This window comes from Pseudonaja textilis, chromosome 4 (genome assembly GCF_049901715.1).
Source record: "Pseudonaja textilis isolate UNSWEBS1 chromosome 4, rPseTex1.2, whole genome shotgun sequence".
In the NCBI taxonomy this organism is placed as follows: Eukaryota; Metazoa; Chordata; class Lepidosauria; order Squamata; family Elapidae; genus Pseudonaja; species Pseudonaja textilis.
This window is the reverse complement of record NC_141993.1, coordinates 47,944,208-47,966,136: the sequence shown is the minus strand read 5'-3', so window position 1 is coordinate 47,966,136 and position 21,929 is coordinate 47,944,208. Positions and strand designations below refer to the sequence as shown.

The 21,929-nt window shown below is 37.2% G+C and overlaps 1 protein-coding gene across 2 annotated transcripts; it reads left to right on the top strand.

Annotated features, from left to right (window-relative positions):
• Positions 1–3,067: 3,067 nt before the first annotated feature.
• On the top strand, positions 3,068–20,842 carry SLC68A1 (solute carrier family 68 member 1). Of its 2 annotated transcripts, none has more exons than XM_026704681.2 (9): positions 3,068–3,152; positions 6,342–6,600; positions 7,142–7,221; positions 7,871–8,320; positions 9,763–9,880; positions 11,685–11,781; positions 16,035–16,206; positions 18,025–18,218; positions 19,273–20,842. In XM_026704681.2, the coding sequence occupies exons 2-9, from the start codon at positions 6,436–6,438 to the stop codon at positions 19,524–19,526; spliced, it is 1,530 nt and encodes a 509-aa protein (XP_026560466.1). In that variant the 5' UTR covers positions 3,068–3,152; positions 6,342–6,435; the 3' UTR covers positions 19,527–20,842. The 2 variants fall into 2 exon arrangements, with proteins under 2 accessions (XP_026560466.1, XP_087788960.1); XM_087932834.1 differs by having other exon boundaries at positions 3,069–3,152; positions 9,760–9,880; positions 19,273–20,802.
• The last annotated feature ends 1,087 nt before the right edge of the window (positions 20,843–21,929 follow it).

Genomic DNA, 21,929 nt, shown 5'->3' with positions numbered 1-21,929 from the left:
TTTTATTTATGAATTCTTACACTGATGTGGAAATAAATCTGAATAGATCATTCTAAGTAATCTCTTTTCAAAGTTTTAAATTAGCTATCAGATGTAATGGATTATAATGGAATATCAAAAGAAAGAGTTCGGAAAAAAGACCAAATGCAAAAAAAGAGGGGTAATGTCCTAAAAGACAAATCAGATTTTCTACTTCATCATGTACACTATTGCTATTTAAGGTATGTGAATAGATACAAACATTTCCCAATACTGTATTCTCATAAAACAGTCATGATATTCCTGTGTTTTAGTAAGTGGAATCTGTGAATCATCAGTGGCATCTGATAATACAAACACTGTAAAACAATATTTATGGAAAAAAGTGAATTAACTATCTTCCTTGACTCATGTATGATGCAGACCTTCTCAGAAGAAGCTAAGGAAAACACACACATGGACCTCTGATGATGTCCACAATTCTTTCTAGGCTATTTTGAACTATGAAGTGCCAGTGATTTAAATAGAATTTTATTCCATACACTGAAAACACTACAAATTTGATTCTATTCATTACATTACCCTATATTCATTACAAATTACATAGCAGAATTCAATAAATTAATGGATAATAGTTAATTATGCTGAAACAGATAACCGTAATGATAGATTTATATAATTACTAGTTCGATACCCGTGCTTCGCTATGAAACTATGTGGTCAGGCTTAGCTTTTGGGGAGGTAAATAAGAAAAAAAAATCTGCCTCTGCCTTCCAGCATCCATCGGTATTCATCTGGCTAGCATCCTGTCAGTGTGTGAGAGAGTTGAGGGCTGTTTTGAAACAGTATCTGCTGTGTGAGCAAGGAGACGGCAAGGAGCCTGGGCGTGGCTTAGCTCAACTTCTTCTGTACTAAAGTTGCTTGGTGCTGTGAAACTAAAATTGAAACTGAAACTCCTCTCCTCTCCTTGTGTTTTGTATTTGGAATAGATTTCTTTTCAGGTGGGGGAGGATAGAATTCCTTAGCATCAGAGCGTGTTAATAACAATATACGAAATACTAATGCTCTGATGGTCATTTTGAAAAAAACTTTTTTAGTGAGCACCTAGAAGCCAAGAGGAACATACATTCGAAATTTCAAGTTTGTAGGCTTTACAGTTCTGGAGATTTTGTGATGATACGTGAGTGGTATTTCACTTTTATATATATAGATTTATTTATTGAGTATATTACCACTGCCAAATATAGTTTGCAATTTAAAAAGCAGTTAAAATCAGGATATTAAAAGCAGAAAAGCCATAACAGGGCCTTTTCAATTATGGTTTCCTTCTGTGGAACAACCTGCCCCCATAGCTATAACCACCTTCTCCAAATGCAGATTACTTGTCGGATGACTTTATTTTATTTATTTGAACAAGTCCCTGCAGCATTTTAAGCAAGATTTCAGAAGTGGTTTTCATTGCCTGCTTCCTAGGATAAGAGGGAATGACTGTCCCTAGGTCCCATCTGGCTTGATGCCAAAAATGAAACTAGATCTCACATTCTCATAGTTTCCATTCTGGTGTCGTAACCACTAGAGTCTAGACTAAACTGGCAGCCTATATGAAATAAGTGAAAGAAATATCAACAGTTCAGAGGTGGTGTTCAGCAGGTTCTGACCAGTTCTGGAGAACTGGTATCGGAAATTTTGAATAGTTTGGCAAATACCACCTCTGACTAGCCACACCCCATCTATTCTCTGACTCCTGAGTCCCAGCTGATCGGTTGGGTCTTCTTTTGTTGCCCTGCAAAGGAGAATGGGGCTGGAAAGCAGGTTAGTGGGGTGGGGAGGGAATGGAGATTTTCCTCCTCCTGCCACGGCCAAGCCACACCCACCAAGCCACACCCACCAAGCCACACCCACAGAACTAGTAGTAAAAAAAATTGAATCCCAACACTACAACAATTGGTATCATTTGTTCAAACTTCCTTTTTGTAGAGGACCACCATGGAATCCGAATGATGTTCAGCGGTAAGTATGCAAAAAGTCAGAAAGTGAAAGGGGAAATTTATTTTCATAATGCAAGCAAGCTGCTCAAGAATCCAGAGGACAAATAGCAAGACGCTAAACTATCCATGTATTCAAATTGAACACTGAACCAATCTAACTATTATATACAAAAGAAAGCTTACTAGATACTCCATTGGTGACACTACATTAAAGGTGACATCTAGACTGTCTTGGCGATGGGTCTTTCTTTTTGGCAAACTCTTTGAACACATTGCAATAAACCTTTAAAAGTTCTGCAACAGATCATGGAGGAAACAGGCAGGTAATAATTTCTTCACAATCCCAAACAACGCAGTTCCATAGAGCATTTTGGAAATAGAACAACAAAGTTAGAAGGCACCCTAGAGCTTTCCCAGTCTAACCCACTGCTTAAGGCAAAAAGCCTTATTACCATCCAGGTCAAACGACTGTATAATCTATTCTTGAAAAAGTTCAGTGATAGTTTTTCTTTTTTAAGGAGGGAGCAGTTTAGGAGAATAAGTCAGTATCTTGGCAATGAATAAAAACCACAATCTTTTCCATAATATGCATCTAACACACTTCTTGGATATACTGGAAATGCATTGCTTGATGTTTTAAAATTATAGATCTTGTTTTGGTGGCTGCTACATTGGAATCCAAATGAACCGGCAAATACTGAAACATTTCTAACTTACTGATTTATATTTCAAAAAAGCCCACACCATTATCTCACGTCACCGATCTGCATATCATCTCCATGATGCCCTATATACGTTTGAAATTCTTACAGGACAACAACAATCGGGAATTACAACATAAACAGGATTTACAATATACTTAAAAAATTAAGACCGAGAAGAAAACATCCAGAAGTTGGACTCAAAGCATACGGTAAAATTAGTAATATCACTCCAACTACAACAACCATTTTCTTGTCAATGAACTAATTCTACCGAATCTCTTTATTGTTATTGTTACTGCCCACACCAAACATGGCATTTAAAGCTTCGCCGCTTTCAGTGTTAAAGATGGCCGTCCTGTGAACGTCACTTGAAACGCGGGAGGTTGGCCCCTGGGAAGTGAAGTACGGCTGCGCGATTCTGAAAACGGAACGGGCGAAATCGGGCTGTAGGTGCCGGTGGAGTTCGGTTAGCGATGGCTGGGTAGGCAAAACGCTTCGTGATTTCCTTGAGGGGTTTCCCCCCCCCCTCTTTCATTTACAGTAATCTATCTTAAAAGTCTTTTAAAAATTCTGCCTCGTCTTTCTTCTTTTAAAGAATGTTCGTTCTCAAGTCATTCGATCTTAATCCTAATTTTAAAGGATGACCGCACCTAGAGCGGTTTCTTTCCCGGTGGTCGGTTCGCCCTCGGTTTCCTGTAGAAGGTTGCAGGTTCTTGCCCTGCATTAGACTTCAACCACTCGCCCTTTTGAGGCATTTCTTTAGGTTTCTTGGCGGCTTCTTCGCTAATGTGTCATATTGACAGGCAGAGCTGAAGGATTCTTCCTGAACTCCCATTTGTGTTCCCATTGTAAATAATTATACGGTGCTAAGATCGAGACTTGTGTTTCTTAACCTGGACAATTTTAAGACCTGTCGATTCCAACTCCCAAAATTCCCCAGCCTGCATATATAAGAGAAGTGAAGTCTTACACAGCTTAAAGTTTCCAAGTTGAGAAACACCCGTCTAGATTCCGGAAGCTTGTACACGAGAACAAAACTGGATTGTAAATGCAGTATACAGATGTGCTATGTGGCAGTTCGTTGTAGCCTGTCTCATGTTATACTCCTGTGGAAAACGTCATGGCTGAAAGGCAGAGATATATGCATCCAAGTACCTGCTTCTGCGTGAAATTCTCACCTTCTCAAAACAGGCCTTTTATCCCACTTTTTTGATTTTTTGTAAGCAGCAGCCTTTGCAGTTTGCAGCGCCTATCACCTGGTGCCAGTGCCACCTACCATGTCTGCTTTCTTTTACCATTTATTCCTGCCTCAGATTAATGGCTCCTGGCATCATTTCCCCACAGATTTTAGTTGTAGTTTTAGAAAACTGACCAGGGAAGGGGATCTTTCTGCCATTGTTTTTCTCTTTATTGTTAAAAAATTATGTAGACAAATAAACAGATAACTCTCCTGAGCACCTTACTCTTAAAATAGATGACCTAGTCATAGAACAGGGCACAGCGTTTTCTTTCTCTGAAAAAAAAGTGTTCAGATTTCCAAAAGAGCCAATTAAACATTGAACATTAATGCCATCCAACAAACTCTCATGCATTTTTTTATGTTCAAACATTGTACAAAGTCAATGAATCATAGTGGAGTTTTCTAGTTGACTTAAGTTGCCAAGCATTTTTTTTAGTATGAATATTATTTGCTTCCAATTAATAGCTTAGATAGGCAACATTTTGACTAAAAATTCAGACTGAAAATGCTTCTGATTATAATTGTCAAAATGTCAACTTTAGTTTCTTGCAAGAGGAAATAAATCATATTGCTGAAGAATGAGAAACAATTTCCTTGTTTCAGTTTAATTTATACTTTGTTGGATAGATAGTAGGTGTTTATTTGGATAGTAGGTGTTTATTTGTGGCTGACTATAATTGGAGGTCAATTTTGCATGTGAAAATCTTGGTTTTAAATATATTTAAAAATCTATTTTAAATTTTTCCTACCCCTCTCTTTCTAGTGTACTGAATTAGATTCCTATTTGAATTTTTTAAAGTTAATAATTCTGTTCACATTATGGTGAAATGGAATTGGATTGCAACCTTACTCTTACCGTATTTCCCCATGTATAAGCACCCCCTTTGTATAAGCCACCCCCCCAATTTTTGGACTGTGAAGTTTTGAAAAAAATATTTTATTAGAGAAACAAGTTATGAAGAAAGAAAATTTACAAAGAAACAAAATTCGATGTCTAGATCTACAACTTCGGTCATGACGCCGAAAGCAGTGCGGGCGACGCTAGCAATCTACGCATCGGAACGAGAGTAGGAACGAAGCATTCAGGCCGATGCCTAGCGTATGCATTTCTATCGCGTACTCGCACTTGTAATCGTATCATCACGTACAATTTTTACAAAAAAGTATAGCATACTGCTGGAAAACCAGTTTATTCCTACTTTATTATTTTATGCATTTTTCACGTATAAAAAGTGTACCTGCTTTGTATATGCCACCCCCCTACTTTTTGGGCTTGAAAATTTTGGAAAAAAGGGGTGGCTTATACATGGGGAAATACAGTAATTCAGAAAACACCATCCCAATGCAAAAACTGTGTTTCTTGGGTTTTTTAAAATGTTATCTCCAAATGCCTTCAGTTATGTACCAATGTACCAAGTGGACTGCTGAAGTTGAAGAATTGTAGTTTGTATATTTCATCCTACTTGATCTGTAAACTTGCCCTATTCTTTTAAAATGAGTCTTGCAATTAACTTGTGCTTTCAAGAGCCGTGTAATTTTGTACACAGCACATAAGTCTGATGTGTTTCTAGTTTTCTCCCAGAAAGGGGATAAATGCTCTATGCAAAAACAAAAAAACAAAATCTCAGAAGTTAGTTTGTAGCTGTATTGGACAACATACTGAAAGATTTGGAAGGAAATTTTCCATTTCAGTCTTGGATATTGTAAGAACTCGTTTTGTGTAGTTAGTTAATCATTTATGCACTATATCAATCCAGAAATTGAGTAAACCTGGATCCAGCTAATCTTGAATGTTCATATTGTGTGAACGCAGCGTGTACAAAAAATGGGAATTCAAGATCCTATAGCCCAAGGACTCTGGAAAGTGCCATGTATGGGAAGGTGGCTATCATGTGTTATAAAATTAGCACATTAAAAGTTATCTTTTTAAAAAGTTAGGCATTCAGCATCCCTTCCTATTTAATATTAGCAATACTTCATTTTAGCTGCCTTTCAAACTAGAGCATGATTTCCATCATCCCCATCCATTCCTGCTACAATGTATCTGTAATATTGCACAAGCTTGCTTGTTTAATTTTAAATTAATTTTAAATTATTTTATATACTTAGTTAAGAACTATGAAGACATGTCAGCAGAAAAGTAGGCTAGATTTGTGTTAGATATATATATGTATAATTAAAAGTTCAACAGAGCTTACTCAGCAGTCAGTTTGATCTGAAACCTATTGTCGTGTGATGCATTATTCCTTTGTTACTATATATATAAATCCTATTATAAATTTCCTTTCCCATGTCTTATGTAGGCTTTGAAACCCAGAGTAAGACTTGCTGAAGTTGGTTTCCTTGTTGCAATTTTCTTTGAAAGTGGAGTAGGGAATGTATCAAACCTATACACTAAATTGCCCAATTTCTTGTTGTCTGCCTAAACAGAGTTAATGATGGTTTGGTCCCACCAACAAGTCAGCAAATACTGGACAGAGAGGTCATTTTGGAACTGGAGGTGACATCCAGAACGTGAATCAACATGGGTTTGAAGCTTTTAGCTTGCCTGTTCAACTTCCCCGTTGGAGTAGTTTATGGATCCTTGTCTCTCTTTATTTCAATTTTGCATAATGTGTTTCTCCTCTACTATGTGGACACCTTTGTTTCTATATATAAAATTGATAAACTTTCCTTTTGGATTGGGGAGGTAAGTTCTTAACTTTGAAAATCAGCATTAGCCTTTCCTTTCATGTGATAGCATGTGATATTTCAGAAATTAAATAAATAATAATTTATTATGGCATAGTTATCACAGAAGATGCGTGAACTATAGATTAGCCAGTATGTATGCAAACATGTGGCAAATATATGTGTGCATATATATAGCACTTGCATTGGTTATAAAGATTCAGTGACAATGAAATGTAAAAACTAGCTTGCTAGAATTCTGGGAAAGTTTAAAATGAGTTGCAGTAATAAATAATTTCAGAGTATTCAGTAATTAGTCCGAAAGAATCTGGCATCAGATTCTTAGAGGTATGCAATATTCAGATTCAAAATGGGTAAAAGTGCTTTTCATTTTTTGTGGATACTCTTGGTATACCTTTAAGCAACTCCTTAAAAGGGTATGTATATAGGCATTTCAATTATTGTGGTTATTCTTCCCAATATAGGCATGGCTAACTTGTAAGATAATAGATTTGGTTAAATATTTCAGTATCTAAATCATATTTTTTGTTTTTTCCTAGACTGTTTTTCTGATATGGAACAGCCTCAACGATCCTCTGTTTGGCTGGTTGAGTGACAGAGCTTTTCTTAGCACCCAGCAGTAAGCAGAGGTTCATTTATGTCCTGCTTTAAAGCCTAAACAGCATAGAAAGATAGAGAGAATCTCACTGATAGTAGATATTTAAAAGAATGTAATAATTACAATTATATTTCATTAAACAAGTCAGATTTCACACTATTCACAGTAATACATCTTGCAGACATTCCGACACCCTAGTCAGAAACTAGCTTAAAATTGGACGCTCCACATTGCTTTACTACCGTATGGCAAGAATTTTTTTCCTCTTTAAGATGCATATCTTTTGTTTTCAATTTCCCCTAAGTTTTCCAGGCCATGAAGTAATCAAGCTTACCGTCTTATATCTATTTAGGTTGGTCTAAGGTCAGTCTTGTGGACCTTGGAGCAACCTTTCAGAGGCCTAGAACAGATTATATCAAAATGTTCCTTTTCTTTAGTTTGGAGAAAGGCCTCCAATTCTTTAAAGATAAATTTGATGTTACTTTCTACTTGTGTGCCAGTTTCTGATGACAGTTTCCAGTGAAAGGGGAATGTCAGGGAAGAAACTTTGAATCCATGCTTGAGACAAAGTAGCTTACTATTTGACCAAAAAGGTGATGTCTAATTTAAAAATGAATGAGTGGAGTAAAGCTCAGCCAGTTTTCATAGACTATATTTTTCTTCTTTTTAGGTCTGGAATAGCAATCTCCACTCCAGAAGTTGTTTCAAAGAGACTCAAAGCTCTAAGACGCAATGGTCCATTATTTGCGGTGTCATTTCTGGCTTTTTGGATTGCCTGGGCCAACCCAGGCTTACAATTCCTTATCTGTCTCTGCCTGTATGACAGCTTCCTTACTATGGTGGATCTAAACCAGAATGCCTTGCTTGCTGATCTCGCTGTGTCTGCAAAGGATAGGACTGACCTTAACTTTTACTCATCACTCTTTAGTGCCATTGGCTCCCTCTCAGTTTTTATGTCCTATGCTGTGTGGAACAAAGAGGACTTTTCCTCCTTCAGGGTGTTCTGCGTGGCTCTGGCTTTCTGCTCAGCACTTGGGTTTACCTTGGCCACATGGCTACTGAGACAGTGGCTTCAGACAGACGGACACGTGAAATGGGATGAAAACGAAGCATTAAAAGAGTGAGTGGTGTTTGGTTGTCTAATAGCTTTTCTCATTTTAAATAACTTGCCCAGTGTATACAAAATGTTGTGGGTAAACAGTGACCACGTTTTCCAAGTATTGTTTTATTTCTTGTGAAAGAAATGACTAAAGACTTCAAATTTTAAGGAGATGGAATTGTAAAGAGTGCATGTTCTTTTAAAAAGCAGTGCGTGAGCTTCCAGATCGATGATTGGTGAGAAACAAAAGAACCATGATTTCCAATTGTGGTGGAAAATTTAAAATTTAAATTATCAAACTATATAAGAATACAGTTTCAGCACTTCTTTATGAAGTTGTTCTAAGTGGATTTTGTATTTAATCCCTTTGAACACTGGATGCTTTTAATCCATATATGTGAAAAGTTTGTGCAGAACAAGCCTGCTCATTCTGATACTTAAGGGCTTTTTCTGCTAGCCAAATAAAATATGTGCTAAAAACTGGCTCCTTAGCAATCAACTAAGGTTATTTGATTGGATTTCTCAAAAACATTTGGCTAATATTTAGCTTTTCTTTTAAACTTTTTGTAATGTTTTAAATAAAATGTTTTAAAGTGTAGTTTTTTTAAATTCAAAATTAGGTCTTCTCTTTCTTCTCTGTTTCCAGTGACTATCTGACTAGTCCCTGCAGTTTTCTTGATGAGGTTTTCAGTAGTGCTTTGCCATTACCTCCATTCTAGGGCTAAGAGAGAGTGACTGGCCCAAAGTCACCCAGTTGGCTTAGTGCTTAAGGCAGAACCAGACCTTACAGACATTTAGTTTCTACTTTGGTGCCTTAACACTATGCCAAACCATCTCTCTGTGTATAATTTATAATATAATTTAATAGATAATAAAGCCTGTCATCCAAAAATTAGGCATTTTAATTCCTATCAGATCTGGTCGGTATAATCCAAGAGGAAGGTGAGGCTCAAAATATCTGAAGAACACTAGGCTCTCCCCTTCTGATATAATACAGCTGATGATGATTCCCTATTTTTCCTTGCATCCCTATCCTTCCCCATGAACTTTCTAGCTTTAACATGGAGAGATACAGAAAAATGAAACAAAACATAAATATCTGCTAAATGGCCTCAAGCTTAGTTCTATAATTCTTGAGTAGTTTTGGAATGAACCCTGTAAATAGAAATGGAGCATGCCTTCTGTAACAAAATGGTGACAAATTCACCTTGAAAGTTTTATTGAAGTCTTCTTTTAAACAAATTGTATTCTGTGTTGTGTTTGATTTGGTGGCTGGCTAATACATCATTCTGTATAAAGAGACAAGACAGAGACTATTATTCATCTGTATCCTGTTCTTACATGATTTAACTATTTTGGAACTTTTTCCTCTCTACCTAACCAAGAAAATAAGTGTTCAAGAAGACAAGGACCTGATTTCATTATATTGGCTATCTTTAAAATGTGGAAATTTGTTCCAGCAGATTATACATTGATCATCCTTCTAGAAATCAAGATAAAAGAATCACACTGGCTGAGTACCTCAAACAGCTTTCCAGACATCACAATTTTCTATGGTTTGTCTCCATGAATTTAATGCAGGTAGGGGTTGCATAGTCTCTGTAACAAAACAGTACCGGCTGCTAGCTAAAAGCCCAGTTGATAGGGGTCCTATCCAGCAGAGTGTTGGTGATCTTCCGAATAATTTCATAAATCTCTGATAATTGTCTCTGTATTCAATATGTTTAAATTACATCTACCAGAATTCTTGGCCAGGCTGGTTGAGGAGTATGTTGGCTAAGATTTTTAAGAACTATAGTTCCAACACATCTAGAAAGCGATGGATTGGGAAAGTTGGAATTAGGAAGTAGTGTTGATCTAAAAGATTTCAGGATGAATCTGTCTAATAGTCTCATCTTGACTGCGTGACAAGTCAGCTTGTCTGGGAAAATTTATGATAAACTTTTCCGTTTCCTGTTTCTCAAAATAATTTGTATGGTGGGATAAGAACGTTCTTGAGAACTCTAAATGTTTTTGTACTTTTTTTCATTAAGAGAAAAGCAATGCCTGCCTTTTGGGAAGAAATTTGAAGTTAATCTTCAAAAGTTACTGTGTGCAACAGAACAAAGGTTCTTTTTCTGCATTCTTCATCAGTGTACCTTCATGTTACAGGAGGAAAGGCTATGAGGTCTTCAAACATGGCATTCCTGTTATATGAGTAGATGTTCTTAGTATTTGCAGATGTTGACACAATGTTAGTATTAATTGGCAGTGCAGACTCTGTGGTTTATTTGCATATTAATGTACAGCCGGAGTGATGTATAATGTGGTACAAATAATTGTTGTGTTATGAAGTCAGCAGCAGCTGCATCTTGCAAGAAGCACAGCTTTTTAAGAATAATTTTGTCACCCTGATATCAAGACAGGCTTGTGTGAGAATGGATATTCACATTTTCCTGCCAGGCTTTTAGGATCTTAGGAAAGGCTGACAGGGTTGGGGCCATGCTACTTTCTGAAGGGAGGATGTTCCGTAGAGGGGTGATCATTGCAGAAAAAGCTTGTCTTCTAATCCCTGCCAGCCTGACTGTTTGGCTGACAGGATCTGTAGCATATCTACTTTGCTAGATCAAGTTGGATGGGCAGAGAAACTTGGAAAAAGTAAATCCCTCAGGTAACCCAGTCCTAAGCCATGTATGACTGTAGAGGTGGCAATCAGCATCTTGAATTGCATCCTGAAACATACTGGTAATCAGTGCAGCTCACACAGAAGTGGTGCTATGTATAACAAACCTCAAACCCTACTACTTATCATAAATAATCCATTTTAAATGGAAAAGGGCTTTAAAGATGTCAGTGCTATGCAAAGGCATTTGCTTAGCAGGAATCAATTAATGTTTACTTATGTCACTGTGGAAGGCTTTTTAGTTTATATAAAACTTGAATTCATGTAATCTAAGCCATGTACACAACGAGAACAAACATGATCTATTTTGCATAAACTGGCATCTTCTTTGGTTAAAGGAACCAGGATAACTATTCAGAACAACTTCTATGTGTGCCATATATCTGGCATCATTTACTATCTAGACACCTGTGTTATGCAGCAGTTGTAATTTTTGAATGCTCTTCAGGGGCAGCTCCATGTAGAGCATGTTGCAATAATCTTGCACTTATTCCCTTCAAAGGGTTTATTGAGAGCCGATTGTGCAGTATAAATTACTGGGTTCCATCATTCTTTGGAACAGATTTCATTCTTTCTGATCTAATACAGATCCACTGGACTGGGCTTGAATATTTATCCTTGAGCTTGTATACAAATATGTGGGGCAGATATTGCATTAGGCATATAGTGTGTTTATTTGTTCTCTAATTGTCTTTTGATAGGTCTTCTAAATGTGTTTTACAGGTTTTTCATTGCCACTTTAACAGCAACTTCTTCCCTCTGTTCCTGGAGCATTTGCTGTCCGATCGCATCTCCCTTTCAATGGGATCATTTCTTCTAGGTAAGTCCAAGGTGGGAATAGTAGGAAGCTCTGCTCAGCCATAGAGTCTTATTTCACCAAAATTGTTCTGCAGATGCATTCAACTGCAATATATAGCGACCGTGCTACCTGGACACATTTAGAGGTATAAAATAGGTAAAGCTGAACTGGAGAATGGATGTTATTCCTCTTTAAAGGTAGAAAATATGTGATCCATCTTAGCTAAATCATTTTCTGGAAGTACTTGTTTTCCATTCTTTTTCTTGAAAAACAGAAAGTTTACAGATATGAAATGCAGTATCCAATAGTATATATCCAAATTATGTAAGTTAGCTCTGGTCATTCTCTAATTAAATATGACAAACAGTGTAGTCTTTTAAAGGTAGCATTATCTATATATTTGTTGTGTGTGAATTGCATGAAAACAAATAGGACCTATGACAAGACTATAGGGATTGAAGTCAACCAGACAGAATTCCATTACATTTTCGTGTATCCTCATAATTCCTTTTTCTCCAGCAGTTTACTGGATATGCTTATTGTAGCTAATAAGTTGTTTAGTGATCTCTCCTTCCTTACTTCCCTCCCTCTGTCTCTCATAAATGAGTGATACTGAAGTGCCTATTATCACTCTGTCATATTAGTATAGTTCAGAGCTGTATGGAAACCAATATGCAAACGTCAGACAAATTTCTTCCAGGAGAGTTGGATTAATATTTCTTCCAGGGGGGTTGGATTAATAATAATCCCTAACTATCATCCATGTTGAGTGTTATGAGAGTTTTAATTAAAAAATCTAGATTCACAATAGTTTTAAAAATTTCATTTAGTGTAGCTTTTTTAAATCTAGAATGAATCCAGGATATAGACTCATGCAGAATGTGGTCTATTTAGTATAAGTTTGGACTTCTAAATTTTAAAACAAAACAAACCTCAAACCCTACTACTTATCATAAATAATTAATCCATTTTAAATGGAAAAGGGCTTTAAAGATGTCAGTGCTATGCAAAGGCATTTGCTTAGCAGGAATCAATTAATGTTTACTTATGTCACTGTGGAAGGCTTTTTAGTTTATATAAAACTTGAATTCATGTAATCTAAGCCATGTACACAACGAGAACAAACATGATCTATTTTGCATAAACTGGCATCTTCTTTGGTTAAAGGAACCAGGATAACTATTCAGAACAACTTCTATGCATGTTTCAATTTTCCTGTCTCTGGAGGAAAGCTTACTGTCATATTCATTGCATCTACCAAGGGGTCCTATTTATTTTTATCAGAAAATTGAATGATTTAATTTCAAATGCTGTAATTGTGAATTTCTGCGTGGCAATGGAAAGAATTTTGGACTAAATCTATAAAATTTCAGCAAGTTATAATCTAAAGGAAAATTGGTGCAAAATGTTTTATAGGTGTTATACAAGCTCTATCAGTAATATCTAAGATAGACCACTCATTCAGAAATAAATATTGGAAATGCCATGAAACATCAGAAACATTATACCGCAGATGATAACATGTAAAAAGCCTCAAAAGTACTAGGAAGTCATTCATGATTTTATGTAGAAAATCTTGGAATTTACATTTGGAATGAAACCACAATTTATTAGGAATAATTTCAGAAAAAAAGCAAGAAATACATCCTGATTTAACAAAATATATGCTTACAGTAAGAAGAATAAGTTTTGCCCCACATCGAAAGAAAGACATCGCTATCTGATCAGAAACGTTAACTTGAAGAATATGAGACAATAGCAAAACATACACCGTAGAAATTTCACTAAATTTAACCCAGAATTGTTCCCACATATACAACCTATCACGCAGCCTGGAAAATATAATCCCATTTACATTTTAGCAAATATTGCAAATTAACAAATAGAAGCTAGAAATCCAATATTTTGTTTTTATTTTAATTTTTAATTTTCTATTTTTTATTTTGAGTATTTCAATTCTTGTTAAATATTCTTTATTTTTTCTTTTCATTAACACACGCACACTCACAAACATACCAAGTAAGAACATAATGAGCACTTTGATATTCAATAATTAGCTTAAGATCAAAAGTTTTATATCACAATTCAGTGCAAGTTGTACTGGTTTTCTCAACATTATGTTTTACATTGTAAAAAAAAAACCCATAGATTTTATAATTGTAATGTTGTTATCTTAAATCATAGTATTGACAGCATATTTTTTTCTATTTTTGATACTCTAAACTATAAACATACACTGCTCAAAAAAATAAAGGGAACACTAAAATAAGACATCCTAGATCTGAATGAATGAAATATTCTTATTAAATACTTTGTTCATTACATTGTTGAATGTGCTGACAACAAAATCACACAAAAATTATCAATGGAAATCAAATTTAGCAACCCATGGAGGTCTGCATTTGGAGTTACACTCAAAATAAAAGTGGAAAAAAACACTACAGGCTTATACAACTTTGATGTAATGTCCTTAAAACAAGTCAAAATGAGGCTCAGTAGTGTGTGTGGCCTCCATGTGCCTGAATGACCTCCCTACATGCTCCTGATGAGGTGGCGGATGGTCTCCTGAGGGATCTCCTCCCACACCTGGACTAAAATATCCCCCAACTCCTGGACAGTCTGTGGTGCAATGTGGTGTTCATGGATGGAGCGAGACATGATGTCCCAGATGTGCTCAATTGGATTCAGGTCTGGGGAATGGGCAGGCCAGTCCATAGCACCAATGCTTCATCTTGCAGGAACTGCTGACACACTCCAGCCACATGGGGTCTAGGATTGTCGTGCATTAGGAGGAACCCAGGGCCAACCGCACCAGCATATGGTCTCACAAGGGGTCTGAGGATCTCATCTCGGTACCTAATGGCAGTCAGGCTACCTCTGGCGAGCACATGGAGGACTGTGCGGTCCTCTAAAGAAATGCCACCCCACACCATTACTGACCCACTGCCAAACCGGTCATGCTGGAGGATGTTGCAGGCAGCAGAACGTTCTCTACGGCGTCTCCAGACCCTGTCACGTCTGTCACATGTGCTCAGTGTGAACCTGCTTTCATCTGTGAAGAGCACAGGGCGCCAGTGGCGAATTTGCCAATCTTGATGTTCTCTGGCAAATGCCAAACATCCGGCATGGTGTTGGGCTGTAAGCACAACCCCTACCTGTGGATCTTGGGCCCTCATACCACCCTCATGGAGTCTGATTCTGACCGTTTGAGCAGCCACATGCACCTTTGTGGTCCACTGGAGGTCATTTTGCAGGGCTCTGGCAGTGCTCCTTCTGTCCCTCCTTGCACAAAGGCGGAGGTAGCGGTCCTGATGCTGGGTTGTTGCCCTTCTACGGCCTCCTCCTTGTCTCCTGATGTACTGGCCTGTCTCCTGCTAGTGCCTCCATGCTCTGGAAACTACGTTGACAGACACAGCAAACCTTGCCACAGCTTGCATTGATGTGCCATCCTGGATGAGCTGCACTACCTGAGCCACTTGTGTGGGTTGTAGACTCCATCTCATGCTACCACTAGAGTGAAAGTACCGCCAGCATTCAAAAGTGACCGAACCATCAGCCAGAAAGCATAGGAACTGAGAAGTGGTCTGTGGTCACCACCTACAGAACCACTCCTTTATTGGGGATGTCTTGCTACCTGCCTATGCTTTCCACCTGTTGTCTATTCCATTTGCACAACAGCAAGTAAAATTTATTGTCAATCAGTGTTGCTACCTAAGTGGACAGTCTGATTTCACAGAAGTGTGATTGACTTGTAGTTACTTTGTGTTGTTTAAGTGTTCCCTTTATTTTTTTGAGCAGTGTATTTCCTTCCTTCCTTCCTGCCTGCCTGCCTGCCTGCCTGCCATCCAGCCATGCTTTCTGAATAATGATTGATTGATTTAGGGTAATGTGGCTATTATAAAAGGAGGGACATGATTGGTTGTAAGATATATGTCTAGTCTGCTCTGCTAAAAATGGTATTTAATGCAGCGAAATCAGGTCCATTTTATGCTTTGAGTTCTTAAAATCGAAGGTCCCCAAAATAATTTTAGCTGGTTTTATTCAGAATGTATATAAGTTTATTTCTTCATTTCTTGCTAGGTATGTAAATGCAAAGGAAGTCATTAACAAGAAAAGAAAAACATGTCTAGTTTGGTATTAACTTCAGGATTTTAGGCAGGTCTCTTTTCCTATATTTCCTCTAGAGGATGAAAGGTTCTGTCCAGGATCTTCTGTATATAAATAGGGATTGTGCCATTAAGCTCTGACTCTCCTTTATTTATTCTTTGTCACAGGTGTTTCCTACGTGGCTCCTCACCTCAACAACCTCTACTTCCTCTCTCTCTGCCGGAGGTGGGGTGTATATGCTGTGGTGCGAGGGCTTTTCTTCCTGAAACTGTTGCTCAGTGTGATTATGCTTCTTGCTGGACCAGATTGGATCTACCTGCTCTGTTTCTTTATAGCTAGGTATTTATTGCTATATTGCTATGACACTAGAGAATTGGGCTAGGACTAGGTAAATACAATGGGGTAGGCCTCTGTGATAAAATATTAGATATAGATTGACGTCATAGAAAGTGAAGCTAAAGTTTTTAACATTTGAATTCTGGATGCATGCTTAGTTATTTATATATCTTGAGATACTAATGTTCTTTTGGGATGACTGAACTTGTGGAGAATCAGATTTCTGAAGCTCAGTGAGTTTTTCATTTTAATACATTACAAATCTAGCTCCTGATGAACGAGGAGTTTTTAAAAGTGTTGTTGTGGCTAATGATTTGGTGAACAGAGTTGGTGAGCAGAGTTGGTGAAATGCTGAAAAGCATATTAAAGCAAGGACAGGTGTTTTGGGTTTTTTGGCTAAGGACCACATTATTACTGTTTTTATTTTTAATTAAAGTCATATTCTGATGGCTACAGGAGATGTGAATGTATTAGGAAATGTATGAATAGGGTATGGTAAATTGGATCCTTTTTCATTGTGGAGAAAAAGTTTGAAAGAAAATAGATGTTTTATGTCCTGGAGAAATTTATCAAACCTGCTCTTTTATTGATTGATTGATTGAATTTATATAGCTGCCCATTTCACTCTGGATGGTTCACATTATTAAAATAGCAAAAGCAAAAAAACCCTGTGAAATCAGTTGCTGAGGACAAAACCACTAAAGACAATTAGGACAATTAAAAGGTAGAATTAGAAAACACTGAGGAGTGCAGTCAAAATCTTACACACAATACATCCATTTTGCAGTTTTTTAAATATAATTTCTATTCTAGAAAAAACATTTGACGTACATTTAAAACAGACAAATCAATACACACACACACACACACATTTTACAGCATATATGGAGCAATGGTTAAATTTTTTTTATCATTGATGTGATCTGCCTTGTTACAATAACTCCTTTGTTCTTTTAATGTTTTAATTTGTCTATATAGTTTTGTGATGAAATGCACGTCTTCTGTCATTTTCATAACTTATCCAAATATCAAATATTACCTTTTCTTTAACCACTCATACCAAATGTTCCATATTTCATAAATCACTATCTTGTTTATTTTTTAACAGTTTGGTTTGGCTATCCATCTCAGTGCATTCATGTATTTTTTAAATTACCATATCCTCTGAAGGAATGGAAGACAGTTTCCAGTTTCGTGTGTAGGTTATTCTGGCCGCTGTTATGACATGCAAAATTAAATATTGACATTTTTTTCTCCATGACTGAATCTATCATACTTAGCAGAAACAGCCATTTTGCAGGTTTCTGTTTCCCAAGGCCTAATGGCAAAACCAGTTTTTCAGCACCTTTGGGTGGATAATAGGGTTAGGGACAATCCCACCTCAGTGGTAATGATATTCCAAAGTCCCCCCCCCATATTTTTAATTGCAAAGAAATATTAAAAATTGTAACAAATGAATGTTACACTTTATGCTGATAAATTTTGGAGGGAGCTGTGTGGGTTGAAAGTAAAGCCTTTTTCCACACGCTGCTTCTGTTTTTCTTTTATGGATCTTTTTCTGAATATCTACAGTGGTCAGTCTACGAGTGGAGGCCAATAAAAAAGAAAACAAAACTGAACCAGCTCATCTTCATATGTATTCATGCACATTCACCCACATAAACACATACAGTATATTTATAGACACATACACATAAGCGGTCAAGCAGAGAGTTTCTTGCACTGAGTTAACTCCCAGTTGTTTCAAATCAGTAAAGGATGAACGGGAATTTCTCTTAGCCTGATGCTTTCTGTTAACAGCCTCTCTCTTTTTTTCCTTAGTAACCGTGTGTTTACTGAAGGGACTTGCAAATTGCTGAACCTGGTGGTGTCTGACTTGGTGGATGAAGACTTTGTGCTAAATCGGAGGCAGCAGGCTGCCTCAGCCCTCTTGTTTGGCATGGTGGCTTTGGTAACCAAACCAGGCCAAACCTTTGCCCCCTTGATTGGCACCTGGCTGCTTTCCGCTTACACTGGTAGGTGAAGGGCAGTGGGGAATTGGATGGAATATCTGATAGCTTTTCTGATTGGCAGATAACACATCAGCAATGACAATATTCGTTGTTTTGCTTTTTATTGTCAGTCTCAAAGGTGCTTTTTTCAAGAAGCAACTGGACTTTCTGGTTTTTCTTTGAAGATGTTTCACTTCTCATCCCCAAAAGCTTCTTCAGCTCTCTTTTTACTATCAGCTTATTTTTTGGGGGGGAATATGTCTTGAAAAGAAACAGCACAATGGTTCCTCTTAAGCTTGTCCTTTTTGCTGAATTGTGAATCTGCAGAAGAAAAAAATACCTTTCCCTTAGTGATGTAGTGGTTCATGTTTTGCTTTTCTGGATACCACACCAGTGAGCTTTGTGATTGAAAGGAACAAACTAGGATAGTTTGTTCACAAATAAATCTCATACCCAATAGGTACCCCCAAAAGGAATGGGGTTTTATTCAATATATGTGATGGAAGAGATTTTAATCTAAATTTTTAAATATTCTTGTTAAGAGAATTTTATTTTCTTTTGTTTTGCTAAGATCGCTTCATGCAGGGAAATATTGTATTTCTAATGAAGGATCTTCCTGAGAAGTGCAGTTGCAGTATAAAAGTGAACAGAGTCCCGTGCCTCATTGCCACTTGGTCCTTACTGCTGCACTTGTTTTTACTATTTTGCTAAAAAGAGAGAAGGAAATGAGTTTTGGTTCAAAATTGAGGGCAGGGCATATCTTATGTTTGGTTCATCAGGACACTTGTTACTTTTTGCTCTATGATTCAGGTAGTCTTACAAAAAAGTAAATGGTCATCCAAATAATATCCTGATTATAAATATTGAGAATCCGACTTCATTATTTTCACAAAAGCAGATAATGGAGGTATCAGGAGGCTGTTGAGATGGAAGTACCTGAATATAATGGGGAAAGAAATGAAGTGTTTTTAGTAAAAATTACAATGACAAAATCAAATTAGACCCTTTCAATTCTTGAAGTTATTCTCATCTTTCTTGTTGAGCCAACCTCTCATTCGCATCTTTCTTTTCGACCCAGGTTATGACATTTTTCAACGGGATCCCTTGAGCAGTATAGTAAGTGCCCAGCCAAGGTTGGCTTCCAGTGTAGCCTGGAAACCTACACTACGCCAGGGCTGCTTCTACCTTCTTGTCTTTGTCCCCATGTCCTGTGCTTTACTGCAGCTTCTCACCTGGTCACAATTCAGCTTGCACGGCAGACGCCTTCAGACAGTGAAATCTCAACGTCAAGCTTTTACAGAGAGTCACTCTCGAGAAATCAAGACTATTTAATTGAGAGCGAAGATAACAGCGAGCAGCATCTTCCCACTGTTGATGACTGCATGACCCATTTCAAAAGGAAAAAGTGGGAGTAAACAGGAGTTTGGTACATCTTCAGATCAGCATTGGGTAGTGGAAAATAAATGGAAGCTTTTTGAATTATCTTGAATTTTTTTGTGAGGCTGTGCAGGGTCTGGCCAGTCTTGTAAAATTCATAAAGTTTGTATCTTCTGTATCCAAGGTTGTCCAGAAAAAGTGATTGCCTTGTATTTTTAAAAATATTTTATCAATTACTTACTGTTCATATTGATACTAATTCATTTCCAGGCTTGGGAGCTAAGCAGAGCTTACAAATAGTCATATTAATGAAGAAGGGGATAGAGTCAAGTACATTGGCAACTTTCTGGTCTTTGTATCACAACCCCCATATACTGTTTACAGATACCTTTGCCACAGGTGATAGGGTTTAAGTATTCCATTATCTCTGTTCTTTTTTGCACTAGATTGGTGGTCAAGCTTGATTTAGCCAAATATAGTTAAAATAATCGTAATAATGATTTCTCATGGTGGGCATAGAGCACTTACATTCTGTAAAATAGCCTCTCTGATATTGAAACTGGTCACGTATTGCCAACGTTCATCCTTTTCAAGAGAATGAATGTACTTTATTCCCACTGATAATTCAAGATAAAAAGTTGTTTTTAAAAGTCAAGTACTAAAGGCAGATGTAGCTGTCAGAAATGAAAAACATGCGTTTTCAATCTCTAGTCCTAATGGTTATGCCAAAAATCCATTTTTTCCTGTTCTGCCGAAGGGGGAATAAGGGCTAGTGGTCTGTGCATTTCTATTGAACCAGTGCAAGTATTGGTGTGCTCATGGATGACTGACAATTATTCTGCTTTTCTGGGACTACCTGTGCTAAAAAAGCTGGCACTAGCTGAGCAGAACTGACCATGAAATCATTTTTATGCAGAAATACTGATCACAGGAAATGGCCTAAAAATTGCCTTTATGATAAATATATATCATAAATATCCTTGATTTCCTCAAATGTTTTGGGCTACTTTTCCTGTCAGGACCAAGTCATATCCTCCTTTGTGCGTGCCAAGTATCACTTTGTTTAGACAGTAGCCTTAGCTGCTGCAACTGCCATTTTGCCTTCAAAGAACAGGATGATGAAATGTTTACAGCTTTTGTATTGTTGGATGGCTTCAGTGTAATTTATTGCTCTCAGTTTGTATACTGATTACATTGATTTTCATTTCATTAAACATCCTTTTAAAAAACTATTTTGCATGTGTGTGTGTGTGTGCACGCACGTGCGCATGAAAGACAATGATGGTTTGATGTGTTGGCTATGTGGTAGTTAATCTTGAGATGACTTTCCAAGAAAGTATCTCAGGCTATTGGCTGGCTTCACAAAATCATATTAATATATAAATATTGTAAGGGTATACAAATATTAGTGTTTGGGTTAGGACAATATACTTAATATGAACCAGATGTAAGCCCCTTTTCTCTCATTATTACACATGTAAGAGAAGTCACACTTACCTGCTAGGAAATAAGAGACCATCTTCTCCATTTCCTACAGTTCTGGTCTGATCTGTTTTTCAGAGCACTAAGTACTATTGGTAGGCAGCATCCTTTCCCCAAATCAACATCACACCAAACTTTGAGAGCAAGAGGGAGAAAATCAACTGTCTTTCTCCATCAGAGACTTTCTGTGTATTCCCTGTGAGGATTTTTACCTTTCCTTTCTGTAGAAAAAGGAAAGAAAAACTAATCCAATGGAATCTCCTCTTGATTTCTTTTCTGGATTTAGCCTGCATGCCAAACTACAGGCACAGAGGCATGTGGATTGTGCCTCTGTGCCTGTAGTTTGGCATGCAGGCTAAATCCAGAAGAGTAGAAGGCAATGCAGACACTGAGTCAGATATGCAAAGGTTTACATTGCATTTTTTCTTTCTTCAGTAAGTTTGTTTATAAGTAAAGGAAAAGTAATAGTTGAATCCTTTGGTCACCATACACGTTTATATTGCGTGGACATGCAATAATGCTGTTGTATTTTCACTTTTTGCATTTTGACTCTTACACTGCCAGAAACCAACACCAGGAATGTGAGCTCTCTCTTGTGAGAGTCAGAAGGTGGATGCCAACTGTGGCATTCCAAGAACGGTGGTGGCAGAAGGCTCAATCCAGCCGTTAACCCAAGTATATCATTAAAATATCAGTAATAACAAAAATACAAATTATTAGGCCAGCCTAGCTGTATAACCTGGAAATGTTCTTCCAACTCACTGGAATGTTTTAAACTGAAGAAAGCTTGTCTAGTATGTAAGAATCCTACCTGTCTTAATGCACGTCATGAGTGTTAGAGAATTAAGAACTGATTGCATCTGCCAACCAAATAGA